The sequence below is a fragment of the Nomascus leucogenys genome, chromosome 20 (assembly GCF_006542625.1).
Source record: "Nomascus leucogenys isolate Asia chromosome 20, Asia_NLE_v1, whole genome shotgun sequence".
NCBI classification, from domain to species: Eukaryota; Metazoa; Chordata; class Mammalia; order Primates; family Hylobatidae; genus Nomascus; species Nomascus leucogenys.
In genome coordinates, this window is record NC_044400.1 from 11,252,791 (window position 1) to 11,280,704 (window position 27,914).

The 27,914-nt window shown below is 33.7% G+C and overlaps 1 protein-coding gene across 1 annotated transcript in view; it reads left to right on the forward strand.

The window, feature by feature from the left end:
* Positions 1–27,914, forward strand: part of LRP1B (LDL receptor related protein 1B) — a 1,933,392-nt gene that overhangs the window by 1,373,263 nt on the left and 532,215 nt on the right. The window contains exons 34-35 of the mRNA XM_003267617.4: positions 1,953–2,078; positions 3,624–3,755. Of these exons, the coding sequence (XP_003267665.2) occupies positions 1,953–2,078; positions 3,624–3,755 (258 nt within the window). The remainder of the gene's footprint in view (positions 1–1,952; positions 2,079–3,623; positions 3,756–27,914) is intronic.

Consider the following 27,914-nt stretch of genomic DNA (forward strand, 5'->3'; position numbering starts at 1 on the left):
TTAGTAGAGATGGGGTTTCGAGACAGTCTTGTCTCAGAACTCCTGACCTCAACAGATCTGCCCGCCTTGACCTCCCAAAGTGCTGACATTACAGGTATGAGTCACCGTGCCTAGCCTCTTCAATTCCCTTATTTCTCTTTCTCTCCAAATGTTGTTCTTTCAAGCTTTACAGTTAAGTATAATCTGCCGATCTCTCCCCAGCCTTTCAGTCTTGGTAGTTGAAATACATCTGCATCTAAATACATCTCTCTAAAAGATTGGCATTACATCAATATATCCATGCTTTCTACAAAATGAAATATGTAGATTGTCAGTATATAATTATTATAAATCTAGGCTGGGGGTGGTGACTCATGCCTGTAATCCCAGTACTTCAGGAGGCCGAGGTGGGTGGATCACTGGATGTCAGGGCTTCAAGACTAGACTTGCCAACATGGTGAAATCCTGTCTCCCCTAAAAATACAAAAATTAGCCAGGCATGGTGGTGGGCCCCTGTAATCCCAGCTACTCGGGAGGCTGAGGCAGGAGAATTGCTTGAACTCAGGAAGTGGAGGTTGCGATGAGCCAAGATTGCACCACTGCACTTCAGCATGGGCAACAGAGTGAGACTGTCTCAAAAAAAAAAAAAAAATACATATATATATATATATATATATACACACATATATATATATTACAAATCTATAAATATAATTGGTTTATTATTTGATAAAAGAGAGAAATGAAATTTCATCTTAATGTTATATATCAGCTTGGAAAAAATGTAGAATGAATCAGTTAATTTTTATTAGTTTATATAGGATAAATGTAATCATTTTAAAAGTTCAGGGCCATTATATGACCCTACATAAAATGGAATTAATCAGTGGCCAAACTGGCAGATACGGGACATGAGCAGCGAATGTGGTAGATCTCCTGATGAGAAATCTCCCAAGTTGAGAGTATTTCACACTTCAAAAATGACAGAGCTCATGACAGGTTTGATTGAACAATTAAATCTCATCAGACCATCTTGAATTCAGAAGAAGAGAAATAATGAGCTGCATTGGTATTTTGAAATTTCCACACAGAACTATTGATATAGAGCTTTCATCATGCTTTGTAATTCTCACTGGATTTATTGCACTTCATATCAGTGCTTGAACATCCAGTAAATGGTGTTGCATGCTCTAGAATAATAAAAGAGATGTAAAATGGGATTTTTAATGAACTTTCTAGGTAAGATTGTAAATTACTTAACTTCACACTACCAGCATTAATTAGCACATTGGGCCTAGTAAATTCAATGGAACATCTTAGTAGGGATTCCAGAATGCCTACCTGTGATTACCTGACTAATATTTGTCATTGGTACTCTACAGAAAGAAGAGGAATTAATATGCCAATTAATTAGATGACTCTTGTGGCTGTGTTTTTCATATATTTTGGGAGAATTATATTTCTATGAATGGGAAAATTTATTTCCTTGCTTTTAAAAATTAATTGAATGCATATACACATACATACCTCCTTTCTTTTAGACGCATAATCTTTGAGTGGTTAGTAATAATTTAACAGCTATTTATGTGACACATTTGGATAAAATATTCTTGCAAAGGAAGTAATTGTAGAGTTGAAGTAAAATTTAAAAATCAAAAGAGAAAAAGATGCTGGTTTCTCTGATCTTAAAATATTACAAAGGTCTACGAAAATATTTATGACAAATCAATTTCCTTTTGCTTTTCTGTAACTATTAATCTCATGGATCTCTGTTGACTTTTTTGAAAGGGCAAATTCAACCATAATTTACTACTTTAAATTATTCAAGAGAATAAAACGTAATCCTTAGCCAATATGAAACAGCTGCATTTAGAAATCAATAGCATACATATTTGTCAAATTATTGATATTAAATACAACTTTATTTTTAAAAATTTCATTAAAGAAATTTGTTTTGTTTTCATTCTATGCAGGCAGCAATTCCTGCCAACTAAACAATGGTGGATGCTCTCAACTTTGTTTACCAACATCTGAAACTACAAGGAGTTGTATGTGCACAGTGGGATATTATCTGCAGAAGAACCGCATGTCATGTCAAGGTATGAGTTCATGAAAAACCTTACCTCTGGTTCATTTATTTCATTCATCATTACATACCATGCAGACTTTAGGCAACCAAAGTCAGTTAAACATTAGGAAAAAAATTAACTAGTTATTAGGAAATGGTATACCATTTAGTCTTGTATGTGTAAGATTTTAATATTTGAATATTTAAAATATCATTGTTCTGCCTTATAAGACATCCCAATTTTTTAGTTATTTTAGCAACTGCAGTTTATTATCAAACCTTTAACCAAATCTAGTAGAAGCTACCTTGAACCTGAATAGGCAAAAGTTATAGTAAAAAGCAGTGCTTGATTGGCTGGAATTAATGTAGAATTTGAACTAAGTAATGTTTACTTTAGACTATATTAGAGAAAGCACTAGAGAGAATGTGAGGTCTCAGGTTTGCATAACTGAGGGAGAAAAGCACTGTAAGAGAACTGGTACCTAAGAAATCTTCTTGTTTTGCAGTCTTTAGTTCTTTAGTCCCAAAGAACTTTGGTTCTAGAATGATCTTTTATATCTAATGGTCATAGGTTAGTTTTTATCTTTAAAAATGTTCCAATCTTATTTGAAAAATATCTATATATCTATATATGTATTATCATTTATTTTATTGTAATTCCAATATTTATATGATGCTTATTATGTGCATGGCACTGTTCTAAGCACCTTAAACGTATTAATTCACTTAATCCTCATAACCTCATGAGGTAGGTCTCTTATTATCCCCATTTAAGAAATGAGGAAACTGAGGCACAGAGAAATTAAGCAACTTACTCAGGTTACATGGATAGGAAATAGTGGAAACAGATTTAATTCTAGGCATTCTAGTTTTAATAAAAAAAAATATAAATATTTTCTAATATATTGGCAAAATTCATAAGCATTGGAGTGTGTACTTCTGGTAGTTAGCTTAATATTTATGTGCCTATTTTAGGACAGGCTTTTGATGCCAGAGAAGTGTGATATTAATAGCTAATTAAGCTATTGATGTATTCTTAGTATGACAAAGATTTTTGAAGACTAACTTCAAAAATTTCTTAATTTAAGAAATCTAAATGTCTATTAAAAATATCAGTGATATAGTTATCTTAAATCAGGTTTACTGTCATATATAAGTAGAGAGACGTTTGGATTTTAAAGAAGAGGGAATACATTTTGGTTGAGAGATGAGGTAGGCTTCCACGAATCATCTAACTCAGTGCTTATAAAAGTGCAGGGCCCGTACCAGCATCGTCATCACCAATTGCGAGAGTTTTAGAAATTTAAATGATCAAGCTTCTGGGATGGGGCCCACTAATTCATTTGAATAAATTCCTATTTTAACAAATCATATGCATAATCAAGTTTGAGAACTACAAATCTACCTACCTTTCATTAGTCAGGAAGTGTAGTACACAATAATTTTTTAAAAAGGCTAGGAAATACATTTATTAACATAAATTAAGATTGTTAAAAATAATACAAATAAAATTACTTGTATTTTAAATATTCATCTGGGCTTCCCTTCCCCCCTTTATCTCCTGCCCTGCATTTAGGTATAGAATCATTTCTTATGTACTCTGTTCATGAAGGAATCAGAGGAATACCTCTTGAACCAAGTGACAAAATGGATGCTTTGATGCCTATATCAGGAACTTCATTTGCTGTGGGAATAGATTTCCATGCAGGTAAATAGCTTTTTAGTCATAATTTATGCATAATGTGTTCACTTGATTTATTAAGCATGATGGGAATACAACCTTTTCCTCTGTGCTTTAATAGTCAAGATGAGAAATAAGAAAGCAGCAAACAGATAAATTTTAAGGCCAATCATAAATTGTTCTAGATATGTAATGTCTGAAAAAAAATCAAGTAAAATTGTCCTAAAGTATAGCATTTGAATTGCAATTGCATTAACATACCATCATTGGCACTTGGTTGCTTATTTTTATTTCTCTCTCTTTTTTATTTTGATACTTTACTTTTATCTAGTTATAAATATAAAAACATATAAAGCATTTTGATCTATTATATACTAAAATATAACCTTATTTAAAATATATTCAGGATGTGATTTTCTATTGTAATACAAGCAGTGGCAAATGAAATCCAAATACTAGAAACAATTATACATGCTAAACCATTGAAAACTATTGTTGAATATAGTATGTATCATTTGGAGTCAGATTTTACTTTACCTTCATATATTTTAGCAAACAGTGAAAGGAAGCAACAGGAAGCAAAGTGGACACTAACATTTTGCTGCGGCTAATATGAATAAGTGATGGGGAATTAATGGTAGACACTGTTGAATTGACTGAAGTAAACAAGTTTTTTGGTGCTAATTGCTAAATTCTGACATAGCATAAATATTTGGTATTCACATTAACATTCAGATTTATTATCTTCCACTTGAGGGCTTAAACTTATTAAAATAAATACTAAATCATATGTTTTCTGAATTAACGTTTCAGTGTTGAACATGTAAATGCATTTCCACAGTGTTATTATATGTGTAAAGACTTAGTTTTATCTAATGTTAAAAAACAAATAGCTATTTGATTTATAATCTTAAAAAAAAAATCATTGTAATCTTGCACCAGTATGTGGGCTTCTGGTAATTGCTTATTTTTCCCCAGTTCTAACACATTTTGTTTAATCATGTATTAATAAAATTCTGGACTACAAGTTAATGAATTACTGGGGATCTTCACAAATTGTTCAAAAATGACTTTCCTTAAGTAGATTGTTTTGCACCAAATGTTTGGAATTGGATAGAGGCAAATGTTTAAAATCACCTTTACCAAAAGGAAATACTAAGAAGTATAACATATTTTATTAAGCAGTATGTTAATTTTGCCAAAATCTCAGTGTGGTTTTTGATCAGACTTTAATCAAATCTCATTATTGGTGGAAGGCTAATTACCTCTATAATGAATAATCTACCTTGTCTCTTATGTACCTGCATTTTATTCTTTAGAATTTTATCATATAGGATTTGTTAAGTGCAAAACTAAGAAAACTTGAACTTTTAAAAGATTTTATGTATACAGTACATGCGTATATTTTTACTAGGTACATAATCCTTCGTTTTAGCTGGAGCATATATTCAATTATTTTGAAGACTCCATAATGAATTTTGAAAATATTTGATAAATTTCCATGAGGAAAAAATATTAATATAAGTAATTTGATCTAAATGTCTTGATAAGATCATTAGTAAATCTTTTGCTTTTTAAGGGTAAATGGATCATTTGAATGAGTTAAATTCACTCTCCAAAGTTTATATTTGCCCTGAAATGGTTAAGTTTAATATCATGTACCATGATTGAGGATATGTTTATTTACAGAGAATAGGATTTTCTGTTTCAAAATGCCCAATAATTATTAATATCATAAACTTATTTCATGTCAAAGTAACTTTTCCTAAGGAGAAGTTACCTGTTTTAGTTAAAACTTTGTTCTTTACATTTTGCCTACCATATTTTTATTTCCTGGGGAAAAGTTATTTTCAGAAAAGCTATTTCTTCTTCTAAATGTAAAGGGATGCAAGCATATGGAATAGTCATGTAGGTAGAATGTTCAAGAATCTATTAAAATCCCTACTGTTACTCAGAATACAGCAGTGAAAAACTTTCTTTAAAACCAAAGAAGGTTAGAGATCTACAGGCCAGTGAAACATAGTTGGAAGAAACCAGATTTTAGCCACAGACAACCTGGGTTCAATGCCAGCTCAACCACTAGTAGCTTTGTGACCTTGGGTGAGTTACCTAATTTTTCTGAGGCTCTGTTTCCTTTTTTGGGATGTGGGCATGTTTAGATCAATGTAAGCAAATGTTTAACAAAGTACCTGATATATGCTGGTGCTCAGAGAATGGTAACAAAAATATCAAATAAGTGGGAAGTAAAATATTGTAGAAATTATCATATGTTATATATACGTGTGTGTGTGTATATATATATATATATTTTTTTTTTTTTTACAAAGATGCCCTGGAAGCTACATTTAAATTTCTAATTAGCTAGGATTTTGTTTTACTGTTCTCTCAACTGATATTACGTTTTCTATTCAGTTACCTGAATAGAAGAATGGGTGTTTCTTCACTACTCTGGGGCAATAAACACAGGTTAATACATCTCCCTTTTGAGGATAAACATCATTATCATCATCATCATCAGTCTGTAGAGCTGATGCTTAAAGATTAGATATCAGCAACTATGTACAATATTAAATGTAAATCTAAGAGGCTAACATTCAGTGCTTAGACTGAACTAACTGAAACGCTAATGAAGGTCATGATGGCGGTGGTGCTAGCAGGAGCTTTCTACTGCCTTTTTGCATAACTTGTGTTACTTCCGTCTACTTTACAGTCTGATCCTTTATTAACTGTGTTTTATGAAAATATATTAGGATCAGAATAAGTGTCATCAGCTTGATTTATAATATCTTTATAGTGATGATATACAAGCTCTGTAACTTCGTGGAGGGAAGTTACAGAGAGAAAGGAAAACCTGGATTGTTCCTCAGAGAAAGAGAGAAAACAAACCTTTTTTGTTTGTCAGTCTCTACTTGTTTATCTTTTTTTTTTTAACCATGGCCTTCATATTTCACCTGATTATAGGTTCTTTCTTGATTAATTTCTTTTGCAGATATTTTATTTCCTCTTCTTCCATTAATGACGTTTACCCCAGGGCCATAATCTCTACATTAGGATCAAAGATAAAAATGACAAAATGGAAGGGCACAGTTGCCTCTTATTTGAAACAAACAGCCCCAGTCATGCTAAGGAGATGAAGTGGGAGAGAATCATTTGCAAAGTACAAGTATCATAATTTATTAATACTATTTCATTACCATGATATTACAGAAAGAATGTATTGTCAAAACCTGTGCATTTCATAAGAACAGATCTGAATCTTTCTGGGTTTGATTGTAATAAATTAAAGCTTTCTGCAATGAACAAATTGTTTCTTCTACCAGATGAAGCAATTCTGGATACTCTCCACAGAAGAAAAAAAGACCCTGTGGCTAGATTTAAAATGTTCAAAGAATTTTTATCTCTTCGCTGGAAAAGTCCCATTCCAGTGGAAAAAAACATATTGAGCTTTGAAAATCCTTGCCTGCTGGGTGATATTCCTCCTGATAAATGAATACTGCATTTGATGCTTTAACAGTTATATTTTAGTTAGGAGACAAGCCTTCAAAGCAAAGCCCATTGCTCCACTTAGTTAAGTGATCTTCAGTAAGTAATGCTCTATTCAATATTCAGTCCTCCCTCCCCTTGGGGTACTTATGACTTTTCCTTAATAATGAAACAATTGGATGCTACTTGAAGAGGACATTCTACACAGAGAATAATTATTCATCTGGAAAACTTCACACTTACATTCTTTTTTCATCTTTTATCTCTTTTATTGAAATTTGGGTCATCCAACTCAATAATGCAACAACTGTTGGTTACTATAATATCTACCAGGTTTAGAATTTCACATCTAAGTTGCGTGGAAGATAAAGATAAACAAGGGTCCAGCTGCAATGGCTCATACCTGTAACCCTAGCACTTTGGGAGGCAGAGGTGGCAAGATCACTTGAGGCCAGGAGTTTGAGACTAGCCTGGGCAATAGAGTGAGACCCTGTCTTTATTAAAAGAAAAAAATAAACACAGAATAAGGGTCATTATTTGGATATCATTGTCTGAAACTTACTATAGGAAATATTTTAATTTTTTTTTTTACACCATCACATAGTAATCTGGCTAAGACAATAAAAACACTGAAGGAACATGTCAGTATACATTTATCTAAATCCACAGAATGTATAACACCAAGAGTGAACCCTAATGTTAATGATAGATGCTAATATAAACTATGGATGTGTTGGCTTAAATTCACCTGTGACGAATGTATCGCTCTGGTGTGAGATGTAGATAGTGGGCAAGGCTGTTTGTGTATGGCGGAAGGAATATATGGGAACTCTACTTTCTGATCAGTTTTGCTGTGAACCTAGAACTCTAAAAATTAAAACATATTTTAAAAACACTAAAGCAGTATATGTGACAAAATATCATTGCCACATTTATGCAGTGAATGTCATCTATTTATATGAAAGAATCCCTCTTTAATAGTCCCACAACATTCATATTTATCTTTGAAATGTAGAACTAGAAGGAGTATTTGGTACCATTTGTAGCACTCCCTCATGATACAGGTAAGGAAACTGGAAACCAAACAGATCAAGGGGCCATATACTAATGGAGTATCCTACTCCCAGTTCTTTCCACTGTGCCATCTTGCATTTGTAACCACTGAAGCAGAAGTTTATTTTGACCGTTGTTGGCATTACTTGATGACACTACATTGCACTTCTGCAAATTTGTGCTAGTAGAAGATCGTGTATTATTTTGATTTATATACTGAATCATGTGATTTTTAAACCCATTTAATAATTGAAGATAGTGACACTCAAATGAGTCTCTCTCTTTTTTGTTTTCTATGCCTGGAAGCTTATAAAAAGAAACTATTTACAAAATTTTTCTAGTAACCACTTTGTCACCAACGGAGGCCACAGAAGAATTATAGAAAGAATTCTTTGTATGTCAGTAGCAGCAATAGTTTAAGAAATATAATATTGTTGCTTTGGGACATTTTTTCAATTTTATGAAAACCATTTTCTTGGCTACAAAGTGAGTTTTTAGGGCTGCTTCAATTTCTTCTTGTTCTTCTAACAGTGAAACTAAAACTACTTTTTGTTGTCGTTTCAAACTTTCTTCAATAATATATTTTTTAATCATGTGAACAGTGTGTATAGATTTGTAGGTAGTCAATTCAGTAAATCTTTCAAGATGTAATATCACAAGAAAATAAAAACTTTTCAGTACTACCTGAAATATAAATATCATAAACATGCATAACATAAGGCATTTAGGTTAAGTAAATTACTGGAAATATCTCACAGATCCTTTTTGGGCAGTTTCTAAACTCAAAACATAAAAACAAGCCCCTACTAGGCATTTAATTTATCAGTATGTTACCTGAAATTAAAAGCACCAGAAGATGCACAGTGATCACCTACTAAGATTAAAGCTTTGATCAACTTATTTGAGATCTATATTATTTTCCATATTTTTGAGAGAATCTCTTAGGCAAGTCTCATGAAACTTCAGGCACTCAGCACCCCTCAGGAAAGGGAAAAATCTTGACACCAACTTTAGATTAACCCACATGAAGCACATCAAATCTGCATTAGGAAACCTTTTTTTCCCTGCCTGAGTTACTTGGTGCTGCCATATTTCTTCTTAGCTACTGAGGCTTCTCCTCAGTGGTACATTCAGAATTGAATGTACCACTCTTTCTCCCCACTCTTCTTTATCAAAATGGAGCTGCTGAGAAACCTGTTTTCTTAAGGCGTGATTACTTCAATTCACAGTAAATTATTAGCAGCTGCTAAGAGATTGACAAGTTTTTTAATTATGTATGTTTGAGCAGATCACAGTGTCTTAACCCACTGGCAACATCCAGCTAAGACACCCCTAAAGATATGTGAAACAAGTATTTTTATAGATAGGTCAAGCTATTTTATAGTTTTCAAATTACTCCGTACTCTTATCCTTAGAGGATAGATTGGTACCTGTTTATTTCCAGAAACCCAGCCCTAGATATGCTGACAGATTAAATGATAATGAGGAGATCTCTTTTAGCTTAGGTACATTGGTACCTTTAGTATCTTCAACTGTAAACTTAAACTTGAAAAAATGCTTTTCTTCCCATTTTCAGAAAACTGAATATGTATTAATCAATTTGTCTTTTTGATAGCATTTATTTAAAAAAAAAAGCTGTGATTCAGCTTCTGAATTTTTGGGCCATTAATTTTTAATCAACTAGACAATATTCTAGTTAAAGAAAAAGGAAAGTTATTTAATTTGTTTATGGGCTGGTCATAAGCAATGGATCTTTAATTTCATTTTTCATTTGGCCTTATTTTTATCTAAGGGCAACAAGTAGTAAGTGGATCATTTTGAAACTTTAAGGTGAAAAAAAGAACTAATTGGTTCTATGAATTCCTTAGTATTTTTAGAATAGGAAATTGGCAGAAATTGAAAAAGCCTAGAAATGGAATTAAACACCCATAAGAGGATTAGAAAACTGAGGGGTTGGAAGAGGAAGAAATTAAAATAACAAGAAACCCTTAATATTTGTTGCACACTTACTACATCACAGGAGTAAAGTTAGGAAACTGTATATTTGTATCATTTAATTTATGTCATTTAATTTATCAAAATAATCTTTTGAGGAAGGTGGTATTTTTATTTTAATATTAAACTGGGTTTCAGGATGAGATATGGGCATAGAAAAGACTTGGTTGCTTTGAGATACCCTAATTAAATTCTGCATTCAGGATTCTTTTGGGTTTTTGCCCCTGAGATTGACATCAAACATGAATTGCATAAGCAATGTGAAATAATCCACATTTGATCCCTAATAGTTTCATAATGAGAATTTTAATCTTATTGTAATTATGATTGGGAAAGATAATTGATAGGCCATATTAGGACTCAGGGCTTGGGAGAATCATGATAATATGGTCAGTATAGGATTACCCCTGCTAGATTGAGGGGCAGAAGACTCATGGCACAGCTTCATCTGAGACTCAGATAGTTAGGGAGGGAGGGTATCATCATCATCATCATCATCATCATCATCATCATCGTAGTTATGATTGTCATAGAATGGATGAGGAGAAGAAGGGATAAAAATCATTTATTCTACTATGTTTACATTAGTTATCTATTACTGTGTAACAAATTACTAACACTTGGTAAGACAAAACAATGCTTATGATCTCATAGTTTCTATTGGTGAGCTTGCTGTGTTATCTGCTTCAAAGTTTCTTATGAGACTGTAATCAAAGTGTTGCACAGAGATGTGGTCTCATCAGAAGGCTCAATTAGGGAGGATTCACTTCCAAGCTTGCTCATGGGGCTGTTGGCAGGATTCTGTTCCTTGCAGGTTGTTGAATAGAAGATCATACCTCTCTACTGAGTATAATCTCAGTTCTTTGTCATGTGAGCCTTTCTACAGGGCAGTTCACAGCATGACCACAAGCTTCTCGTAGAGCTAGTGAATAAGAGAGTGGGAGAAGGCATTCACAAAATGGAAGTCAGACTTCTTGTCACCCAATCTCAGAAATGATATCCCATCACTTTTGGTATATTCTATTTATTAGAAGCTACTAACTAGATCCATCCTCCACTCAGAGAAAGGGGCTAGAGAAGGAGTGAATACCAGGTGGTAGGGGTAAGAGGGGGCCACATTAGGGGCTGCCTATCACAATATTAGAGACCTTTTATGTATCTTATTCCCACACATTATTTTCTGAAGGGTGAACTCCGATTTCAAGTTTGAAATATCAGTGATGTTCCTGTATGGACAGCTTCTGTATTCTGGCTTAAACCATGTGATAATGAATTATTAATGTGAAACGTTATGGTCATTGTCTTGATCCTCATTTTGCCTCCAGTTAATAGTAGACCGTAGCTGACTAGAGAAGTCCTTTAGGCAGAAATTAAAGACAAAGCTTAAATAAACTGCCAAATGTTTCACAAATGGAATAGAACAAAGATGGGATTTAAATTCACACATATATATTTTTTCATCATTTGCTTTCTCCACACTGCCATTCTAGAGTAAGTTGAGTAAGGAAAGATTCCACAAATATCCAAGAAAGGATGGATGGTTTTTTTGGTTTTTTGTGTGTGTGGTTTTTTTTTTTTTTTTTTTTTTTGAGACAGAGTCTTGCCCTGTCACCCAGGCTGGAGTGCAATGGTGCGATCTCAGCTCAGCTCACAGCAACCTCTGCCTCCTGGGTTCAAGAGACATTTCTCCTGCCTCTACCTCCCAAGTAGCTGGGATTACAGGCACCCACAACCACACCAGTTAATTTTTTTGTATTTTTAATAGAGACAGGGTTTTTCCATGTTTACAAGGCTGGTCTTGAACTCCTGACCTCAGGTGATCCACCGCCTTGGCCTCCCAAAGTGTTGGAATTACAGACATGAGCCACTGTGCCCAGCCAGGATAGGTGTTTCACAGCAACAACAATTTTAAAACATGCAATATAAGGCCAAGGGCCAGAAATGTCTAACCATTCAATGTGTGGGATTCAGAAGGCCAAGCTAGAGAGCAGAGTAGTTCTAGTACTGAGAATTTGACTTAGCTGATCTATGATTGTTTATCAAATGGGGAAAATTGTGAACCCCAAAGTACACTTTGCAATATCTGGAAACGTTGTTAGTTGTCATATTGGTATCTGTTGAATGAAAGCCAGGGATGCTGCTAAACAATGCCCTGTGCATGTTTAGTGTCCTGTTCCTTTCCCAAAAGGAAGTATTAACCATCCCAAAATACAAATAGTGCTAAAGTCAAGAAACCTATATCAGGGCAAAATCTAAGATTATTTTAGGTGATTCTGATGTGTTCCTCTGGTTTAGATCCGCTATCCTTCTTGGCAGTACCAAACCCCACTGTCTTTTTTTTAGGCTACTATTTGTTATCCTGAGCATCTCTTTCATTAGTACCTAGCTTTTCATGTCATGAGTTTGCCACATTTGCTTTTGGCTACCATTCCAGAAGAGTCCTTCAACAAAAGCCAGAAACTTCTTCCAACCATTCTTTGAAGTTTTTGTCTAGTCTCTGGAAAAGGCTTCATGATACAGTAACTTAAGCCAAATCTTTTACTTAAGGACTCTTCAGCACTGTAGCTTTTTCATTAATAAAACCTCTTTCAAAAAATTGCTTATAGCTGTCTAGGATTGCCTGGGAAATACAATTGTGTATTCGTATTTGTATGCACACCTTTGTATGTGCATACACACCTTTGTGTATATCACCAATAGAATTATTATTGTAGTGACTTCATTCTTTGTCACCAAGGCGCTCTGAATGTTTGCTGGTGTTAACTATGCTTAGACTGAGTTCTAGTACTGCCTCAAGTATTCCTCTCCAGAGTTCCTTGGCCACAAAGGGAGCTCCAAAGTACCTGGAAACAACTGCCAGTTCTTTATGTTTGCAGTGGTGCTCAAGAGCAATGAAACAAATCAGTTTCTAGGATACTGGGCTGTCTCTGATTACACACTATGGCTAACTCAGTGTGTCAGTGAATTTATCAAAGGCAATGTTAAAGCAAAAAAAACAAATGAAACTAGTTTCATTAGTCTTTAAGTTTGTTTCCTTTATTTATTATTTAATTTTACTGAAGATTCAATGAGAGGAGCTAGATAGAGATTAAGTAGGAAAAAACTGAAGTGGAACCAGAAATATAACTTGATAGTGTCTAGTATAAAATGCTAGACTAGATTACTTAAAAATTATGACTCTCTGGAGTTGGAGTATTTTAGAGTTATACAAAGCAACCTCTTCTCAAGAGTGATCTCTCTGGATCTGTGCCAGCTTTTTGACTATTTGACTTCTAATATTAATAGCATCAACAATAACAACCTATAGGCTATTTTTTTAAAAAACGTCTATTTTCTCAGTCAACAGTCATTAAAACCTATGTGAAAGGAATCAGAATTAGACTTGAATAGTTTGAGCAAAAAATATAGACTGTATTGTATCATCTGCTCTGTTCTTCAGGAGAAAAAAACAAACATTCACAGGAGGGATTATATTTTGCTGCTTTCCTTACAAATTAAATATGAGATAATGATAAAACCGATGAACCAATCTAGTAATTCAAGACTGTAAACAAATATAAAAAGTTATCTAAATCCTGAATAAGGGGATTCATAATTTTTATTTTTGTTTCCTATGACATATTATTCTCATTAATAGAGAATAAAAGAGCTAAGATTTATTAGTGATTCTTAATAATAACTTATTTAAAATATGACCATAGCCTTATAATTGTTTTTCTTTACTCTTCTCTCCTAATATTATTTTATTGGTAAAGCAACTGATATTTTGAGCACACTGGCTCAGATTTTAATTTACTGATAACAATAAAGGATAGTAATGAGTATATTTGCATACTCAATTATTTTTAATGTTCATTTAAAACCCTATTAACTAAAAAGAGTGATGATTTAAATTAAGAAATAGACATCTATTAGCTCAGTCATCATTAAACATTATGAAAATGAGTTGGTAGAATAATACCAGTTTTGCAATCACTTATCAATGGCAAACCTCAATCCATGGTTACTTTTATTTGTTTAAATGTTTTAAAATTGAAATTTATAGCAAATTTGTAAAATTAGAAAACATGAAAGAAAGTTGAAATAAAAATCACCAGTACCACAACAACACAGACGGCAACTATTAATATTTTGGTATTTAATATTCATGCTATTTTTTAAATACAAATGAATTTTATTATTGATATGATTGTTTCTTGTTTCTTTTACTTACCATTCTAACCCGAACACACTCCTATGTTATGATTAACAATTTGTAAATACTATTTTAATAAGAATACATTATATTATGTGGATTAGCATAAATTTTTTAACCTTTCCAATACTTTTGGATATTTGGATTGTTTCTAAGTTTTGGCTGTAAATTTTTATCATTTGTGATAATGTCTCAAAATAGAATTTTCTTTATTTTAACTAACACCTTTATTGGGATTTATTTTACCTATGTACAAGTCAATGGTTTTGAGTGTATTTACGGAGTTGTGCAGCCATAGTTAATATACAATTGCAGAATTTTTCATCAAGAAAACAATGCCTGTTAATAGTATTGCTCATATTTTTTCAAACTCCCAGCGTCAAGGCAACCACTTTTCCCTTTTTAAAATTTCGTTTATTTACATTTTGAGACAGTGTCTCGCTGTGTCCCCTGGGCTGTAGTGCAGTGGCGTGATCTCTGCTCACTGCAACATCCGCCTCCCAGGTTCAGGCGACTGTCATGCTTCAGCCCCCTAAGTAGCGGGGACTACAAGCACCTGCCACCACGCCCGGCTAATTTTTGTATTTTTAGCAGAGATGGGGTTTCGCCATGTTGGCCAGGCTGGTCTCTAACTCCCGGCCTCAAATGATCCGCCGGCCTTAGCCTCCCAAAGTGCTGGGATCACAGGTGTGAACCACTGCATCTGGCCTGCTTTCTATCTCTACAGATTAGCCTACTGTGGACATTTTGTATAAATGGAATCATATGATATGTTGTCCTTTGTGACTTGCTTCTTTCACTTAGCATAATGTTCTATTTTGTAGCATATATCAGTACTTCATTGCTTTTTTTGCCAAATAATCTTCCATTTTATTGCTATAAGACATTTATGCATTTATCATTTGATAGACATTTGAGTTATTTCCACTTTTTTGACTATTACAAATAAAGCTGCTAGGATCATTGATGTTTTTGTGTGGACATGTGTTTTTATTTCTCTTGAGTATATACCTAGGAGTGAACTTGACAGGTAGGGTAACTGTTTATGTTCAAACTTTGGAAGAACTGCCAGACTGTTTTCCAAACTGGTTGAAATATTTGCATTCACATCAGTAGAGTGTGAGGGTTTCATTGTCTGCACATTGTCTCCAAGACTTGTTATGATCTGTAGCCATTCTGATGAATATAAAGTGGTAACTCATTGTGGTTTCACTTTGCATTTCCCTGATGCCTAAAGATGTTGAGTATCTTTTTAATGTGCTTATTAGCCATTTGTATGTGTATATGAAGAAATGTCTATATAAAGCTTTTGCCCATTTTATTACTAGGGTCTTCGTCTTTTTAATATCGAGTTACTAGAATTTTGAATAGATTCTAGATAAAACTCCCTTGTAAGATATGATTTGCAAAAGTTTTCTGCCGTGCTATAGTTTTTTCTCTTTTCAAAGGTGTCCTTTGAATCACAAAAGTTTTAAATTTTGATGAAGTATAATTTAGCTATTTGTTTCTTTTGTTGTTTGTGCTTTTTGTATCATATCTAAGAAACCATTGCCTAATCCAAAAGTACTAAGATTTAATTCCATGTTTCTTTTTAAATGCAATGTTTTAACTTTTAAATTTAGATTTATGATCCACTTTTAGTTAATTTTGCTATACACATATGGATATCCATGTGGATTTACATATGGATATTTACTTATCCCAGTATCATTTGTATAAAAGATGAGTCTTTCCACTATTAAACTGCCTTGGCAAATTGTTGGAAATCATTTGATTGTAAATGTGAGGCTTTATTTATCTAAGTTCTACCTCACTGATCTATATGTCTATTTTATTTTTATGAGTATCGATTGTCTTGATTACTATAGCTTTGTATTCAGCTTTAACATTGGAAGTGTGAGTCTTTCAACTTTGTTCTCATTTTTCAAGATTTTTTTGTTATTTTTGAGTCCTTGTATTGTCTTATGAGTTTAAGGATTAGCCTGCCAATTTTGGCAAATAAACTAGCAGGGATTTTGAGAGAGATTGTGGGGAATATATAGAAAACAACTGAGGATTATTGTGATCTTAACAATATTAAATCTTCAAATATATCAATGTGATAGCTTTCTATTTATTTGAGTCTTTTAAAACTTCTCTTAAAAATGATTTTCAGTTTTCAGAGTATAAATTTTATATTCTTTCATTAACTTTATTTCTAAATTTCATGCTATTTGTAGTGAAATTTTCTTAATTTTATTTTTCAAGTTCATTATAAATGTGTTGAAGTGCAATTGATTATAAATTATAATTATAACTGTGTTGAAGTGCAACTGATTTCTGTATATTGATCTTCTATCCTCCAACATTGCTGAATTTATTAGTTTAAATAGATTTTTAGTGGATCCCTTAGGATTTTCTCTATACAAGATCATCATTTGCAAAATGAGAAAGTTTACTTCTTCATTTCCAACTTAGGTGCCTTTTACTCCTCCTCCTCCTCCTTCTTCTCTTTCTACTTTTTTTTTGCCTAATTGCCTTGGTTAGAAACTTCAGTACTATGTTAAACAGAAATGTTTAGAAGACACATTCTTGTCTGATTCTTGTTCTAGTCTTGATCTTAAGGGGAAAATATCCCCTTATTAATGGATAGTCATTATCCATTAACTATATGGTATTAGCTGTTTTTATTTTGTGGATATCATTTATCAGGTTAAGAAAGATCCCTCTATTCCTAATTTGTATAGCATTCTTATCATGAAGGAGTGTTATATTTTATTAGATGCTTTTTTTCATACCTACTGAGATGATCGTATAGCTTTTGTCATTTATTCTGTTGATATGGTGTAATAAATTAATATATTTCTAAAATGTTTAAGTTAACTACCTTTGAGTACAGATGGAATAAATGCCATCTGGTCATGGTGATACTTCTGTTTAATATTTTGCTGGATTCACTTTTCTAGTATTTTGTTGAAGATTTTTGTGTCTATATTGATAAAAGATGTTGGTCAGTATTTTTCTTTCATATGATAACATTGGCTTTGGTATCACGGTAACAAATATTTTGGCCTCATAGAATGAATTAAGAAATGTTTCCTCATAATCTGGTTCTTGGAAGGGTTTTTGAACAATTGGCTTTCTTCTGCAAATCTTTGCTAGAATTATTAGGTAAAGTCATCTGGTTCTTGGGATTTGAGGGATTCGATTTTGATTTACAATTCAATTTATTTGTTATAGATCTGTTCATATGTTTCATTATGTTTTAGTTTTGATTGTGTCTTTTGAAAAATTTGTACATTTTATCTAAGTTATGTAATTTTTGGCATATAGTTATTCATGGTATTCCCTTATATTTCTTTTTTTATTTCTGTATCTACTGTATCAATAGGGGTGTCTCTCATATTTCATTCTTAATTTTAGTAATTTTATTTTTTTCTCTGTTTGTCTTTGTTAGTCTAGCTACAGATTTGTCAAATTTGTTGATCTTTTCAGTGAACCAGCTTTTGATTTTGTTAATATTTTCTGTTGTTTTTCCTCTCTGTATTTTTAAAAATTTCACTCTAATCTTTATCATGTCCTTGTTTCTGCTTGTTTGCTGGTATTTTTGCTAGTTCTTAAGCGAGGAGATTAGCTTATTGATTTGAGATCCTTCTTCTTATATAATGTAGGCATTTGCAGCTATAAATTTTTCTCCAATAACTACTTGAACATCATTCCCTAAGTTTTGATATATAGAGTCTTCATTTTCACTCATCTCAAAGTATTTTCTAATTTCTCTTCTGATTTCTTTTTTGACCCATTTGTCATTTAAGAATGTGTTGTAGAATTTCCCCAACATTTATGTATTTCCGTGCTTTTTTGTTGTCGTTGATTTATAACTCAATTGTGGTCAGAGAACACACTTTGTATGTTATTAATGCTTATTGAGTTTGATCCCTTCACTTGGTAGCATATACACTATTTGCTGGCTGATAATGCCTTTTGACATTAATTGCTCCACTCTGATACAATTAAATTCTGGCACGGATGTTTTTTGAGACCAGTCTTTGAAGTTTCTTCTCACTCCAGAAGGGCTCTTCTTTGCTGTCTTTTTCCACAGTTTTCTCGGACAAGTTAGTGAACCTACCATTTAGCTTGCTGCTCTCATAAAACTACAGCCTGCTCTTAATTGCTTACAACAAAAATCTCCATTGTTTTAGATAGCAGACTTAGGCTTGAAGTCTGCACACTCTGTTTCAAATAAAATCAGTTCTTTTGGGGAGAGGTTTGAAGTTCTCCATTCTTGTGGACTGCTTCTACCTGTGAGCAAAATCTCTGAGTCAGTACTCTGGCAGTAGGCAGGATGTTAGCCTCTGGTTTGCCTCTCTTGGCATAGAACTTCTGTCCTACCAGCAAGGTGGGGCAAGGGCAGTGGGGCCCTTTTGTTCTTGGCCTTCCCTGGATTGGGAGGTCTTCCCCCTATGAGTGCAGGATGGGTGGAGGAAGGGAGCTCTTGAACTATTTCTGTATTCAACAGGAGTTTAGGCTCAGCAATTTAGAGTTGGAGGGTTCGAGAAAAGTTGGTGTCGTGCTTTTCCAAATGAGACTTTTTTTTGAGAGCCAAAGGTAAAGGGGACTCCAATTTCTTGGCCACTTCTGTCCACAGTAAAACTTCCAACAAGCTGAACTGAGGTGGTGGAGGAAGCAGTAATAGCTTTTAGTGCAAGTGCCACAGACTCTTATTGTTCTAACCTAGATTTCGTATATTTTCTTAAATAACTTATCTTATTTTGGTTTATGCCCTTAGGTCAAGTTTTAGAGATTTTCTTTTAAATTAAATAATTCTCACCAGTTATGTAGGGGGCTGAGTCTACTAGGCTGCTCATGTCAACATTCTGGAAGTGGACTCCTTGACATTTCCTATTATGCTATAAATCAGTGACATTGTCAAAACTCTCTGAAATAGTGTTTTCATATCATTTGTATAGGAAATGTGGAATCAAGTAACTAAATCTTAGTTTAAATAATATTTTTTAGGGAGATAAATCATATTCTTTTCTACTGAAGTCAGACAGGATTTTGAAGTAGAAATTACTACAGCCTTTAAATGAGTGTACAAACATTATGTAATTGTTATAGCTATAAAAATGAACTTACAGCAAATTTAGCTGAACATCAATTGTAAGTATTTTGTTACACTGTTGAAATTTCTTTGATCTAAACTCGAAAAATGTGTCTATGACGACACTATTCCAAAATCATAGTTAAAAAATGATTCGACGTAGATGACATTTTTGAAAATGTAAAACTATGGAGACAGTAAAAGGATCGATGGTTTGCCAGGGGGTGGGGGGAGGGTGGTATTAATAGACGGAGCATAGAGGAGTTTTAGGGCAGTGAAATTACTCTGTTTGATATTATATTAGTGCATACATGTTATTATACATTTGTCAAAACACAAAGAATGTAGAACACCAAGAGTGAACCCTACTGTAAAGTGTGGACTTTAGGTGATAATGATGTGTCAATGTATATTTATCAGTTTTAAAGTATATTCAGCTTTGATGTGGGATTTTGGTAGCGGGGGAGGCTGTGCGTGTGTGGAAGCAAGGGATATATGGGAAATCATTTTACTTTCCTCTCAATTTGGTTGTGAATCTAAAACTGAAAAAATTAAGTATATTTAAAAAATAATTTGATATATTTTTATAACATACAATTATTCAGAAACAAATACATATATAAAGATCTATGTATATAAAATGTGAGATTTGCCTGGGCATGCTGGCTCACGCCTGTCATCCAGCACTCTGGGAGACCCAGGCGGGCGGATCACTTGAGGTCAGGAATTCGAGACCAGCCTGGCCAACATGGCAAAACCCTGTCTCTACTAAAAATACAAAAATTAGCTGGGCTTAGTGTCACATGCCTGTAATCCTAGCTACTCAGGAGGCTGAGACAGGAGAATAGCTTGAATCTGGGAGGTGAAGGTTGCAGCGAGCCGAGATCGCGCCACTGCACTCTCACCTGGGTGACAGCTTAGAGTTAGTATAATTCTATTTATTCAGTGGCTGTTTTTGTTTGTTTGTTTGTTTGTTTTCAAGCAATTCTTCTGCCTCAGCCTTCTTAGTAGCTAGGATTACAGGCACGTGCCACCATGTCGAGCTAATTTTTGTATTTTTAGTAGAGACAGGGTTTCACCATGTTGGTCAGGCTGGTTTCAAACTCCTGACCTCGTGATCCGCCCGCCTCGCCCTCCCAAAGTGCTGGGATTACAGGGATGAGCTACTGCGCCCAGCCTACTCAGTGGCTAAGTGTTCTTAACTGACAGAATCCTCTTCCATTCAGACTAAAAAAAGGCTATCTATAGTAAAGCTCTCCTCCTGTTACTGTTGTACTCTGTGTGTGTATCCTATATGGGTATTCATTTTTTTCTCTTGTGTTTAGTAAGAACTTTTCCGAAACCCCTATGATAGTGGTATCTGTAATTTAAAAAATATTTCAGAAAGGAAAAACGAATCCTAGGGATTAGAATCAGGGCAGCTTGGTTGAAACATCTTTCTCCAACTAGAGAATCTCTTTTTAAAGGTTGATAAACTTGAAAAGTCAAATTTTTGTTTTATTGAGGGAGATGCTGTCTCATCAAAATAGGATTTACATATGTCTTAGGTGTATGTGGCAAATAATTTAGAGGAAACTTGAAACCACGAGACTATGTCATCCATTGTAATTGACATCTGTGGGGGAAAAATAAGGTATTAAAATATTATTTTTCTTTACATCAACTCAGGTATCAAAGGATGAAATGACAATTCTGTATGAAATTTAAAGATAACATTTTACTTCAAAATATCCCAAAAGCCATGGTAGAAAATTGGAGGACCACTATCTGCTGTTATTATCATCACAAGGATTTTGAAGATTAATTTCTTCAACTTTGAAAAACCTAGGTTCATTCAAGTTGCTATAGTTCACATCCATTTATATATATTTTATGGAGATTCTACTTACATGTAATGCATGCCTAAGAAGTTACAACTGTGGCTGTGCGTGGTAGCTCATGCCTGTAATCCCAGCACTTTGGGAGGCCAAGGCAGGCAAATCACCTGAGGTCAGGAGTTCGAAACCAGCCTGGCCAACATGGTGAAACCCCGTCTCTACTGAAAATGCAAAAATTAGCCAGGCATGATGGCAGGGGCCTGTAATCCCATCTACTTGGGAGGCTGAGGCAGGAGAATCGCTTGAACCCAGGAGATGGAGGTTGCAGTGAGCCGAGATCACGCCATTGCACTCCAGCCTGAGGAACAATAGCAAGACTTCGTCCCAAAAAATATAAAAAAGTTATAACTGTGAAGGTAAATACTCTAATTTTATGTTCATGTCATAGATGGGTGTCTGGAGTGGCTTCAGTTTACTGGGAAAATATTCTTCATTCAATAGAGGCGGCATTTCAAGACATCTAAGAACTGCTTAATTTAGGCCACTGAGATATTAAAGTTCTTTGCATATTTGGTCATATATTAGATATGCTTGAGGAGATTCCTCTCATGTTTGTGTTATGTTTTTCGTATGAAATAAGAGTCCCACGAAGTGCAGAATTCATGTCACTATAGTCAATAAGTTACAAGGTTAAGATTGATAAATGATATGACCTTGTAAGGTTTATCCCTTGTGGACTTAAGTTTTTCAACTGGTAAAATGCAAATAACTCTGTTAGAAGAAATGGGTAACAGTGGGCATTCATGTTTTGTTTAATACATTTCTCTACACTGGAAAGTCATCTACTTACTCAAAGTGATCTTACTTACAGTGATACAGATATAGATATATATGCACACATATGTTTGCACATATAAATGTCCTCTGTGGATACATAATAACAAAAATATAAAAAATCATTATACATTAAAACAGATATGAGACTTGAAATAAGAATGGACAAATGGACTGGTTAACTTTTTATACATTTGTTTATAGTCAGATTCCTCCCATTTAGTCTTAGGGAATTCTTCATGCCCTATTTCATTGTATTCACCATAATCAATATACCATATATAGTCTGCTAGACTTCTGGTGACCACTGGAAACATTGATTCTTATTCACTAGTCAGTTAGTATTAGATGGAGCATTAGGGTCAAGGATGGACATGAAAAAAGGACTACATTATTATGACTTAAATTTGTATATGTATTGATAATGTACTGAAATATGTGTATGTGTGTGTGTGTGTGTGTGTATGTGTACACAGTATATACAGTCATGTACTACCTAACGGCATCTTTGTCAATGATGGACAACATATACAAATGTGGTCCCATAAGATTATAATGGAGATGAAAAATTTCTATTGCCCAGTGATGTCTCAGCCATTGTAATGTCATAACGCAAGACATTACTCACATATCTGTGGTGACACTGTTGTAAACAAACCTGTACTGTCAGTCGTATGAAAGTATAGCACATCAAATTATGTACAGTATATAATATTGACAATAGTAATAAATGATGGGTTATGTTACTGGTTTATGTATTAACTATACTTGTTATCATTATTTTGGAGCGTACTTCTACTTATTAAAAAAAGTTAACTGTAAACAGCCGCAGGCAGGTCCTTCAGGAGGTATTGCAGAAGAAGGCATTGTTATCACAGGAGATGACAGCTCCATGTGTGTTATTGCCCCTGAAGACCTTCCAATGGGACAAGATGTGCAGGTGGAAGTCAGTGACGTTGATGATCCTGAGCTTGTGTAGGCCTAAGCGAATGTGTGTGTCCATCTTTGTTTTTAACGAAAAAGTTTTAAAAGTAAAATAAATCAATAAATTTTAAAACAGAATAAATTTTATATAATAAGGATATAAAGCAAGAAAAAAATTTTTACAGCTTTATAATGTGGTCTTCTTTTAAGGTATATTCTTACGAAAGAGTAAAAAAATAAAATGTTCAAAAGTTTAGAAAGGGAAAATGTTACAGCAAGCTAAGGTTAATTTGTTATTGAAGAAAGAAAGACTTTTTTATAAATTTAGTGTGGCCTAAGCGTGCAGGGTTTATAAAGTCTGTAGTAGTGTACACTAATGTCCTGGACCTTCGCGGTTACTCAACACTCATTCACTGGCGCACCCACAACTAGCTTCATTTGTGATAAATGCTTTATATATGTGTATCATTTTTAATCTTTTATATTGTAGTTTTGCTGTAGCTTTTCTAAGTTTAGATAGGTTTACATCCACACATACTTATCAGTGTGTTACAAATTGCCTATAGTATTCAGTACAATAACATGCTGTACAGGTTTGAAGGCCCACATCAACAACAGGCTGTGTACCATATAACCTGAGTGTGTAGTAGTTTATACCATCTTGGCTTGTGTAAGTATATTTTATAATGTCCACACAACAAAATCACATAATAAAGTATCCCTGTTATTAAGTGATGCATGATTGTGTGTGTGTATATATAACTATGTTTAACAACATATATTATATGATTATATGTGTGTATATATTCATATATATAAAATATGTAATAATATATGTAATATATGTATATGTACATATATATGAATATATTATATATGAATATATATTTTTGGATATTTAATTATATATATGAATATAATATATATTCATATATACATACATGAATATATAATGTATATGAATATATACACACATATATATGAATATATTTTATATATATATTCATAGGACTTAAAAAATTCCTCGCAATAATATTGTGTTAACAGCTCATAGTATCACATCTAGTGTTTACAATGTAAATGATGCATGATAATAACTATGTTTTTAAACAGAAAGACTAAATGGCGTGGAACAATAAACCTGCCCTACGTCCCGAAAATTGCATACCTTGAAAATAGTCTCGCATTTGCAATCACATATAACCCTTGATACTGAGAAATGTGGTCATTTACTCATTTCAGTGCTTTATACACTTTCAGAGTTACACATTCTCTGTAAGTTCTCCTATCTATTCCAATGTGTTGACGTTATGCTAGCTGTTTCAGGTCACTTTTAAACCATTCTTGTTTCCGTTTAATCAGAGACTTCACAAGATTTTCTGAGATGAAAGAGATTTAAGACCTTACCTATTCCAACCTGATTATTTTTCATATAAGCTAAAGGAGATTGCTGCAGATGGTATTTCCAAAAATGACTACACCGATAACTCCCATACCACATGCTTTTCTTGCAACTTGATATTGAAATTTCTCCTTTGAGGGAGATGGAGTCTGTGTTCTTTCCACTCCAATCTGAGCAGCACTGTGAGTGTGGTGTGCTATGTGCATTTTGAGGCTACACCATAAAAAGCTATATGGCTTCTAAGTGACCCTCTGTCGGGACTCGTGCCTTGGAAGCCTTCAACTGACATGTGAAAAAGTTCAGCTACATTGAATCCACATGCTGGAGAAATCATGCAGAGAGGCTGCATAGAAACAAAGTACCTAAGGAATCCTAACTGTTCCAGCCCTAGCTGTTTTGACTTTTGTCACCTAGGTGAGTGAAAGAGCCTTCACATGGCTACATTTCCTAGCATTCTTTCCATCTCAGATGACTTCAAGCAGAGCAGAGACTTCAGGGCAGAGAGAGCTGCTCCTGCCTAGCATTGCCTATAATGCAGATTCATGAGCAATATTGATGCTTTTTGCAACTCACTTTTGAGATGGTTTATTACACAGCCATAGAAACTGACACAGAGACCCAGAAACTTTAAGTGACTTGTCCAAAATGCACAGCTGCAACAGAACTAGTTTAGACTACATGTATTTTGATTCTGAGTTTAATACTTTTTCTACTTCGTGTTTTTTTTAATACATTAGGATTTGTTTTCAGATTTATTTTCTTAATTTTTCATAAGCCTGTTTGAAAGGAAGTAGTATGCATTTGATTTTTTTTTTCCTTCTTTGTACCTTATATTCTTCTTTGTTGTTAATGAACATAGGTTTACCCTGAAAGTAAAGGCCAAAATATTTTCCTTTTATTCTGTTGCATAAAATGACTTCATTTTGCCAGCTGCTGGCAAAAATCTGACTAAAAGGCTTTAACAAATAATCAGGAATGCACAACCCCCTCGTATGCATGTGGTGAGAAATTAAGTGCTCAAACTGAGAAAAAAACAAAACGTGGCTCTCCTGTGTGCATTTGCAAATTCAGAATAATCACAATAAAATACAGAATTGATCAGAAGTTAACCTTGTGAAGCATACTTGCATCATTTCTAGCTTATCAGTGCTCGGAGCATTGGAATTTTCTAACTATGAGTCAAACTAAATTGGTTTTCATGATTTCAGTCCAGGTGAGTAGCAAAATAAAACAATTAGGAAAACCATCTACATATTTAAGCTTCTTAGCAAAACTACATTTTGATTTGATATTAGATAAAAGGAATAAAAAAGTTATTTGCTAAATTTTTAACTTAGATTAAAAATGATTCGTTTTAGTTTCCTCCTTTTCAAAAACGTGATAATCTTAATTTGTTGTATTTTTGCCAACTCTATAACTATGAAGGAATAAAGGGAACTTATGTGTGGTGGGATTGAAAAAGTGCTGAAGAATTTCTCCAATCCCACATATCTTTCATTGTTAGAGTAGAAAGATAACATTCTTTCCAGAAGGTCCCTTAAGGTGTTTATTTATGAGATTTATCATGAATCATATGTTAAACTCAAGGCTGGACAACTTCCCATATTGTGCAGACTCACAACCACCTTATGTCATAGGCTTCATCCTCATTTTAAGGATTTGTAACCCAGGCTCAGAAAGGTTACTTGTTCAGAATTACCCATCTGATATGTTTTAGTGTCGGAATGCATATCACAATCTCCTTTCTCTTAAATTCAATGCTCTTTCCACCTTACCATATTGTCTCGGCTAAACCTATTAGTTTATTGAATTACTTCATTCTTTGGGTCTGATGAGACAAGCTCAATATGATAATCCATAAGCTAATACAAGTAATAATCTATAAGCTAAATATATAGTCATTGTGAAGCAGTGGGTCAGGAACTGTTTTTTATACCAAGAATGGCAAAATGACTATTACCTTGGGTAGGAAGTGAAGAAAGATCAGGCAGTGGGGCATCTGGGTTCAGGAAGAAAATCTTTCATGAAAGGAAACAAATTTGGTGGAAAGCAAAAACAGGAGGGAAAGGAAGAGAGAGTGAACTCACAAAATGAGATGTGTTAAAACACACACATATACACACAGAAAACCCAGAACAACTTTTACTCATCTTGCAACTTGTTTTTGGGATAGTCATACTTTTAAGGAAATAAATGAGAGCTCATTATTAACTTGACAGAAGAAAGCTTTCTTCTACTGATTTAAAAGATTAAAAGTTTGCCTAATCAAATTAGATTGATTCTTTTCCTGCTGTAAAATATAATAAAAAGTAAAATTTTGGTTTTATTTTGAAGAATTTGAGTAATATAAATTGACCAATTAGACTTACATATTGACTTTAAATTTAGTATAGTTGATTACTTTGAAAGGGGTTACCTTCAGCTTATTGAAAAAACTCTACATACTCTTATATTTCAGCCTTCTTTTAATCTGGTGTTTTGGAAAGAATACCATGAACTAAGCCTGAAATTTCTTAGGGCTTCAACATCTGCGTATGTCTTAACTTTCAAGAATTTTCTCAGTAAAAGTGAGCAATCTATGACATGTCTGGTTACTTTGTTCTACTACCAGGCTAATTTCCTTTTCTGTTTTTAAAGTAATGATACATAATATATTTGACTTTATTCTTTTTAAACAGTAAATAGTTAGAAATCCAATATTAGTACTGTTTTGTGCTCTTACCAGTAGCCAATTTCATTGGTTCAACAATAGTGAGCACCTACTGTATGCCAAACATTATTCTACATACTAAGGATGAGGCAGGAAAAAAAATTGGCAAAATCCCTCCTCTCCTGGAGCTTGCATCCTGGAGGAAAAGCTGGGTAACAAACAAACAAGCTTCTCCAAAGTATACTTTGATGTCAGATAGTGATAAATACCTAGAAGAAAATCAGTTTCAGGAAAGCAGATTACAGAGTGAAAAATCGATAGCAGCTGTATTTTAGATCACATGTTCCAGAAAACATCTCTAAGAAGTGAATTGTAGCAAATACTTGAATAAAGGAAAAAGTGAGCCTGCACAGATTCATGGAAAGGCAGAGGTACAGTAAGCCCTGAGATGGAGGCATGTTGATGTGAACTAAGGAGACAATTGAATTGCCGCTCTGTGAGCCAGCTGACAAGTAAATTTCCTCACGTTTGTGTGGAGCTTCTTAGACCATATGTATGATTTGGAAGCAAGAATACAATCTTAATTCTCTCCAGATAGGGTTAGGGGCTTTAGCTTCTATCATCTTTAACACTGTCCTTCAGATCAAAATGTGAATTTTCCATGAAATTTTATTATATATGCTTTTATTTTTGTTTTGCCATTATTTTCTCATTTTTAAAAATAATTAATTGGCAAATGAAAATTGTATA